The sequence below is a fragment of the Alligator sinensis genome, unplaced genomic scaffold, assembly GCF_000455745.1.
Source record: "Alligator sinensis unplaced genomic scaffold, ASM45574v1 scaffold1032_1, whole genome shotgun sequence".
Taxonomy (NCBI): Eukaryota; Metazoa; Chordata; order Crocodylia; family Alligatoridae; genus Alligator; species Alligator sinensis.
Window position 1 is genome coordinate 822,816 of NW_005842450.1, and position 7,935 is coordinate 830,750.

Below are 7,935 nucleotides of genomic sequence, written 5' to 3' on the forward strand. Positions count from 1 at the left end.
GCAGGCCTGGGCCGTCTACAAGGGCAAGTACCAGGAGGGCACGGACAAGGCGGACCCGTCCACCTGGAAGACGCGGCTGCGCTGCGCGCTCAACAAGAGCACGGACTTCCAGGAGGTGCCGGAGCGCAGCCAGCTGGACATCTCCGAGCCCTACAAGGTCTACCAGATCGTGTCCGAGGGCGCCAGGGAGCCGGGTAGGTGCCCTCCCGCTCTCCGCGGCTGCCCCGCCGCCGTCCAGCAGCTGCTCGGGGCAGGACGCTGTGCCGCGGTGTCACAGGTCTTCCTCGTCTCCCTGCAGAGAAGGCTGGCCGCCTGGAGTCCCCTGCCCTGGAAAAGCAGCGGCTGAGCCAGCCCGGCACTGCCAGGCACCCTCTGACGGTAGCTAACCACGGGCTGGACAAGGTGGGAGCCAAGTGGGGGGACTTTGCACCGACGCGACTCTTCTCTAGTTCCTCTCGCCCCCGAGCTGTCCCTTCCCACCCCTCGCACATCCCTCCCAGGCCGTCCCATGCTGCCATGGTCAATCCCCCTACCCATTCCCTCTCCTCCATCCAGACGGCAGCTGGTGCATCTCATCCGCCCCGCGTCCCATCCTTGCCCCACGCTGCCTGCTCCTGTCACTCCCCATCCTACACGCAAGGCTTGTCCCCATCCTACACACGAGGGCCGGGGTCTAGAGAAGGGACCAACTTGCCCGGCAATGCCCAGCGAGGCAGCCAGAGTCTGAGCAGAGATGAACACGGGTCTCCTGGCAAGCAGGTCCAGGCACGACCTGCCAGCTCCTTCCGTCTGCTTGCGCTCACGGGGCCTGGTTCCCCCCTCTGCAGGCCAGCGCGTCCTCAGACACAGAGGAGGAGAGCAAGAAGGATGGGACGGAGACGGACCAGGGCTCTCCAGTGCCGCCTGTCTCTCTCTTGCCAAGCCATCCTGCAGAGCAGGGTAAGGAGGACGCCCGGCCCTTGGCCCCGCGCCAGCACCAGCACCCTTTCTAACCACGTTGTTTTCTACCCAGCTCCTTCCCGCCTGCCCCGTTGCTTCTGATCAGGTCTGGACCCAAACCCCCCCTGAGATGGGGAAGCAGGTTTGTTCAGGACACTGACTGAGGCTTCCCTGGTTTTTGGGGGGGGCCTTCCTTCACCGCACGAGCTCTGGCATTCGTGGAAGCAGCCCCAGAGCAGACTTTGAGGTCCAGTCCCCTTGACGCCGGGCCCCAGATCAGGAAGCATTTCTGCTCAGCCCCTCGCTGGTCAGTATGTCCCTGCTACCTACAGCGAGGAGTTTTGCGGGGCTGCCAGCCTGCTTGGTGCCGAGGCCGTATGCTGCGGCCCTGGTCCCAGAGCGGCTGCTGAAGTGTGGCACGTGATTAAAACCCAGCGAGGGGAGCAGGGCTCCTGGTTCTTTTCCCCACACCCACTGTGCCTTTGGCTCTGTTGTGCCCTCACCCCCACTAACTCCCCGTTCGATGACTGCAGCAGGGAGCTGCAGGCAGGGTGCTCTTGCTTCATGCCACGATCTCCGTGGGGGAGGACATCCATGTTTCCTCGTAGTCCTGTTCCCCGCGCTGCCATCAGGAATTTCCAGTGTGTCTGGATGGAGCAGCTGGATTAACGGGGCAGGGGAACAAGAATGTGCAGAGAGACAAAGGCCAGGCAGGGAGAGGCCTGCAGAGCAGCAGGCTCTGCCCCCGCTGCGGGAGGCAAACCTTGTCCTCCTTCTGCCTGGGCCAGCTCCCGTGGGGCAGAGCAGGCAGGAGGGGGAGGCGGCAGCAGGGACATGCCCCTCTGACCCCTTGTAACACCCTGAATCATCACGGCACACCCTGGCACCTGACTACCATGCCCAACGCAGCATGTCTCCGGGAACAGCCGGGGACGCCCCTGCAGCGGTGTCAGGACTCCCAGGGGCAGGGGCTGTGGGCACGAGCATGATCCCGTGTCTGCAAGGACAGAAAGTGCGTGACTTGGGAAAGCTCCAGGCAGCCGCCCCCTCCACCATCTCCCTGCCGGCTTCCTTCCTAGGATACCGAGTGAAGGGGGTTTTCTACGGCTGGAACCCAGCCCACGGCCACCTGCTGCAGAGCCCACCGTCCTGCCCCAGCTACGTGCCCGTCGACAACATCAACAACTCAGGTAGGGAGTGGAAGGCGCCGGCAGCATCCTCTGCCCCACGGGGTTCAGGTACACCTCACTCTTGGGACAGCGAAGCCGTGGGGGTTTAGGAGCTCGGAGGGGCCCCTCTCCCCGCAGCCGTGCTGGGTGAGGAGGAGCGTGGCGGGCAGGGAGCCCGGGCAGGGCTGCGCAGACACAGGCTGCTCCGTGGAGCCACCTGGCGTCCTCTTACCACACGGCAGACAGAGCCGGTCGGAGGTTGCAGGCCTACGGACCAGCTTTCCCTCTGACTTCCCCTGGGAAGGGGGTGAAGGGAGCTAAACGCACACTTCCTATCGAGTGCGTCCCCCAGAAAAGTGCCCACCTCCTTCCATCCCTGCCGGGACAGGGCAGCAGCTGCTCTGGGGCCTGCCTTGCCGGGGTGAAGCTGGGAGTCAGAGCCCCGTGCACGGGATGGCCCCCACCCCGGCGTCCTTCCCCGACCCTGCTGTGCCCCGCAGACTGCTGGCTGCACATCCGGCTGTACTACTGCGATGTGCTGGTGACCGAGTTCACCACGCACACGGCCGAGGGCTGCGTCATCACCTACCGCCCTGTGCCCGCCGACAACGAGCGCCTCTACGGCCCGTCCTGCATGGAGCAGATCCCTTTCCCGCCCCCGCGCCTGCTCAGCACCCACAGCGGGGTGGCCAGCGTCCTGGACGTCCTGGAGCGACTCCTGCCTCACCTGGACCGCGGCGTCCTCCTGTGGGTGGCCCCCGAAGGTGTCTTCATGAAGCGCCAGTGCCAGGGCCGGGTGTACTGGAACGGGCCCCTGGCGCCGCACCACGACCGGCCCAACAAGCTGGAGAGAGAGAAGACCTACAAACTCCTGGACACCCAGCAGTTCCTGCAGCGTAAGTGCCCAGCCCAGCCCAGCCCAGCCCAGCGGCACCGTATCGTCCCAGGCAAGGGCCTGCAGCTCCCTGCTCTCCTGGGCTCCCAGGATGGGGTCAGGAGGGTGCTGTGCCCTGTTGGGGTACATGGGGGTTCCCCACACCTGGGCTGAATCCAACCCTCTCGGCCGTGCTGCCTGCCTTGTACCGCTGCTGCCCCTGCTCCCTAGCCAGGAGGCCCCACAACAGCCATGTCATGCTGGGGGCTGCAGCATTGTTGCTCTGTGGACCAGGCGGGCACACTGGCATATTCCAGCTGGGACCTGAGCTCCTGCCCAGCGCTGCCCCGCTCCGCTGGGAGAGCCCCGAGTCACCGCTGCAAATGCTTGTGGTTGCAGAGCTGCGCGGGTACTTGAGCCGCGGGGAGCCCGTGCCCCAGTACCAGATCCACCTCTGCTTTGGGGAGGAGTTCCCCGCCAGCCCCGGGCAGAACTTCCAGAAGCTCATCATGGCCCACGTGAGTACCCGGGGTGGCACGCCGCTGCGTGCATTCAGAGGGGGGCACAGGCTGCCCGGTCTCTTGCCCCCTTCCACACTCCTTGCCCCCAGGCTCTGGCCCCACATTGTCTCCTGCACTCCTGAGCCCAAGAGCCAGGCAGGGGGCTCTGGGCCTGCAGGCGCCGAGGCCAACCTGGCGCACTGAGGGGCAGAGCAGGGCTGAGCTCCTGTTGCCGCAAGGTGCCCGCGCTCCCTCCATCCCGACTCACCTGCTGGGACGTCAGAGCAGCAAGGAGCAAGCTGCCATGGTGCCGGGGAGGTGACCCCGGGGGTGTTCGTATGCCCAGGAACAGGCAAGCCTCCCCGCCTCCTGCCCGGGGTGACCTGCCCGCTCTGGCTTTGCAGATCGAGCCGGTGTTCGCTCGCGAGCTCTTCCACTGCGCCCAACGGATGGGGCCGCAGTTGCTCCAGGACTCTGTGCCACCGAGTGCCAGCGATGGGTCCAGCCACATCATCCATATCCTGAAGCAGTTGTGCCAGCCCTGAGCTGCTGAGAGGGAGAGAGAGCGAGAGAGCACGAGCTGGGATCAGGACGGGGCCTCAACCCGCCCAGGAGCTCCCGCAGGTAGCGTGGGAGAGGCGATTCCCAGCAGCTTGCATCCCCCACCCCACGTCAGTCGCAGCCCTCGTCATGGAGCCCCACGTTCAGCACAGCCCTGGGCGGCCACTTGCCCCCGCGTGCTCCGACCTGCAGGCCGGGGGGCTTGAGACAGGTCCAGCACCAGTAGGACTGGCAGCGTTTCAATCAGCCACGCCGTGCAGACGCAAGCTCTGCACGCAAGGATTGGTGTGCCGGGAGCCGAGCCCAGACTGGGGACAAGGGGTCGGGATGGGACTCGCTGTATTTATTCAGAAGAAACGTTTGGTCTGGTTTGGATCAGGACAGCTGTGATGCCCCTGCTCCGGCTGCTGTAGCGGGGAGCCACACGTCACCCAGGGACCCTGCTTTTTTAGATGAATACTTAAATAAAACATGCCTGGTCGCCGTCCCTGCGTGAACAGCTGCGCAGCCCCTGGAAAGCAGTCTGGCAGGCTTCGCCACAGCCCAGCTGGACACTTCCCAGCCAGAAAGTTTCTTCTTCCCAGGTTGGGGGGGCAGAGTTTTCTGTTTCAAGCTTTGAGCAAATTGCTAAGGGAAGTTTAAAAAAAGCAAAGAGCCAGCGAGCACGGCGGGAATCCAATAGCACGTCCCCAGTCACCCGGCGGGAAGCCCAGGGAGCAAGCAGGCGCTCATGCTCTGAGAGTTTCCGGCCCCGATTCGGGGCAGGGACATTCTTGGGACCTCGTGGATCCCCTCCAAGGCACTGCCTGTCCCCTGCTCCCCGGCTTCCCAGCCCCTGGGGCTCCGGCTCCGCAGCTGTGCGCTGAGCAGGGGACAGGATGTGAGCTGGGAAGAAAGGGCTGGCTGCCAGGAAACGCTGACCCTTGGGAGCACGTGGCCATGAGAGCCCGGCCTGGGACACGGCCCCGGGGAGGCGTGGGGGGCAGGCTGCTGCTGAAGTGCCCCGAGGTGGGCACATCCGCGTGGGCAGGGCTGAGCGCCGTGGAGCACTCGTGCATCGCACGCCCAGCGCTCCTGGCTGGCAGGTGGCTGCAGGGTGGAGGGGTCGTCTCAGCGCCCGAGCGGTGGAAGAGGGGGTGCAGGAGTCCAGGGGAGCGACAGCGCCGCTCAGGGACCTGGGACTTTCCTGAGCCTCGGCCAGAGGGAGTGGGAGCCTGGAGGAGTCCCTGCTACCAGGACAAACCAGCATCTTCTGCCCAGGGAAGCCAAGCTCCCGGCAGCCTCTTGCACGACCATGCCCCCACCTGCAGCCCCCAGCCCCAGCCTGGCCTCTCCTCTCCTCCCTGGAAACACAGCGCTGGCTGGGAGCTCGGGCTCCACTGTCCCAGGCCGCCGCAAGGTGCATCCCTATCTGGGCACACGGCCAGCCCCCCACCAGCGCCAGCACCCTTGGCGAGAAACCTCCCATGCCCAGAGAGAGAGGAAGCTGGGGGGTCCCAGTGGGGGAGCAAGCCTACAGGCTCACGAGCCTGGCAGTAGCCCTCCCCACTTCTCCATGCCGCCCCGCCATCCATTCCCTCTCCCCGTCCCACCCACTCTGTCTGGGAACTGCTGCGCTGGCTGGGCTGGATCTGCCAGCCCGAGGTTGCGTTTCCTCCCCAGACGCCTCGGTCCTGCCCTGTCGGCTCAGGCACCGCTGAGATCCAGCAAGAGACAGACAACCGGCCCCTGCTCCCCCCTCGCTCCGCCTTGGGCGGCCCCCGCGCTGCTCCGGGCCAGAGGAGGGACTTTGTCGGGGGGCTGGGCTGCGGCAGAGTTTTAACGGAGCCGGGACAGGGCTTCCCGCATTCGGGGCCAGGAGGCTGCAGCGTGCGGCCGCGCAGGGGACAAGGGGAAGGATGCAACTGGAGTATCCCGCTCCGGCCTCCTCTCTGCGCGTCCCACCCGAGCCAGGTGCCTGCAGCAACCTGGGCATGGTGCTGGCGCCATACGCGGGCAGCACGGCAGGCAGGGGCCAGCCCCCGGCCGGCGAGCCCGCCAAGCCGCCCTACAGCTACATCGCGCTGATCACCATGGCCATCCAGAGCACGCCGGAGAAGCGGATCACGCTGAACGGCATCTACCGCTACATCATGGGCCACTTCACCTTCTACCGGGACAACAAGCAGGGCTGGCAGAACTCCATCCGCCACAACCTCTCGCTCAACGAGTGCTTCGTCAAGGTGCCCCGCGACGACAAGAAGCCGGGCAAGGGCAACTACTGGACGCTGGACCCCGACTGCTACAACCGCCGCTTCACCCGCAAGCGAGGCCGAGGAGACGCGCCGGGCGCCGAGGCCGAGGAGACGCGCAAGAAGCCGTCCAAGCCCCGCGCGCGGCAGGTCCCCCCAGCCCGAGCCCCAGCCCCGGAGATCAAGACCGAGGGTGGCTATTCCCCGCTAGAGCCAAGCGGTGCCAGCCAGACGCTCTCCGGGGAGGCACAGGGCGATGCCAAGGAGCGTGCCCAGAGCAGCGTGGATCCCGGTGCCCGGTGCCCGGAGCAGCCCAGGAAGTACCTGCAGAAGCCCCGGCAGGCGTGCTTGTACCTGCCGGAGGGGCCGGAGCCCAAGCCCCAGCTCTTTAAGGAGCCGTGCTACCCGCTGCCAGAGAGCCGGGGGCAGGAGCCGCCCCTGCTGAAGGAGCCCATCTTTGGGGGGCTCCAGCCACACATCCCGATGCCTCGACTGAGCCCCTACACCAGCCCTGGGGAGCGCTTGAGCCAGGCGGCCCCTGAGATCAAGGACTCGCTGCCGGATGCACTGCTCACTGAGAGCGTGCTGGAGACCAAGGAGCCGGCAGCCCCCGCCCTGGGGCTGGCTCAGCCCTTCAGCCAGGTGGCCCCGGGGTTCGCCGCCCCGCTGCTGGGTCCGGCGAGGCCTACGTCAAGCCGGCGCTGCCCGTGTTCGGCTCCTTCGGCTGCGCGGGCACCGACGCCCTGAGCGGGAATTACCAGTGCCGTGTGCAGGCGCTGAGCTTCTGCATGAACGAGCGCCCGTGCAGCTCGGCCCTGGAGCACATCCTCAGCTCGGCCCAGCCTGCTGGCCCCGGGGCGCCCGTGCAGCCGCCCCCCTTCCACCCAGCCCTCCAGCTGCCCGGGGACCAGAAGGAGTCCTGGCCCGGGGGCGCCTTCCCCCTGCAAGGGGGCAACAGCTACCACCTGGGGCTGCCCAAATGCATCTACCGGACACCGGGCATGTTCTTCTTCGAGTGACGGGAGCAGGCTGAGGGAGAGAGAGACGCTCCGTGTAAGTTATTGCCTCCCGCTGGGGACTGCCCGGCACAGCCCGCACGCACCCGGCTGCCGGGGGGATCCCTGGGGGTCCGACACTGCCACCAACCCCTTTGCCCCAGCTTGTATCCTACGGGACCGGGGACAGACTCGGTGCCAGCCTGCGGAATAAAGCACATTCCCCCATTGCTGCCTGCTTTAGTGTCTGCCTGGGCCCGTGCTGGGGTGGGGGGACATTGCTGCCCTGGCACCCCACGGATGGGAGGGGCGCCCCATTCCCTGCCCCTCACAGGTCACTTGTCCCTGGGCACAGCGAGGGCACGTCCCACCTGCTCTGCACTGGCAACCAAGCTTCACCACGGACCCCGGGCTCCCATCCATGGAGCAGCCCCAGGGAAATGCCCTCCCCGGGGAGCCTACGGGGCCAGGGCCAGATGTATGCAGCATCCGTGGTAACTAGCCACAGTGCCATGGGGCTAGCGCAGTGCAAGTATCGGGGCAGCCTCATCCCCCTGATACAACCGCGTCCCTGGCTCAGGCCAGGATTTCACGCCAGGTCCCAGCTGGGATCCCCGTCTCGCCTGGGCAGGGCTGTGAGCTGGGAAGGTGGCAGTTCCCAGAGCC

The 7,935-nt window shown here is 66.5% G+C and overlaps 2 protein-coding genes across 2 annotated transcripts in view; both read left to right on the top strand.

Annotated features, from left to right (window-relative positions):
* Window positions 1-4,049, top strand: part of LOC102379618 (interferon regulatory factor 4-like) — a 5,432-nt gene extending 1,383 nt beyond the window's left edge. Inside the window, exons 3-9 of the mRNA XM_006030534.2 lie at window positions 5-194; window positions 299-402; window positions 828-939; window positions 2,019-2,129; window positions 2,609-3,004; window positions 3,382-3,500; window positions 3,887-4,049. Of these exons, the coding sequence (XP_006030596.1) occupies window positions 5-194; window positions 299-402; window positions 828-939; window positions 2,019-2,129; window positions 2,609-3,004; window positions 3,382-3,500; window positions 3,887-4,027 (1,173 nt within the window). The 3' untranslated portion in view covers window positions 4,028-4,049. The remainder of the gene's footprint in view (window positions 1-4; window positions 195-298; window positions 403-827; window positions 940-2,018; window positions 2,130-2,608; window positions 3,005-3,381; window positions 3,501-3,886) is intronic.
* A 1,770-nt stretch (window positions 4,050-5,819) lies between these two features.
* FOXS1 (forkhead box S1) lies at window positions 5,820-7,491 on the top strand. The gene is given in 2 exon segments (XM_025212212.1): window positions 5,820-6,950; window positions 6,953-7,491. Coding segments are annotated over 2 exon segments (1,350 nt in total). The 5' UTR covers window positions 5,820-5,941; the 3' UTR covers window positions 7,294-7,491.
* Window positions 7,492-7,935: the final 444 nt, after the last annotated feature.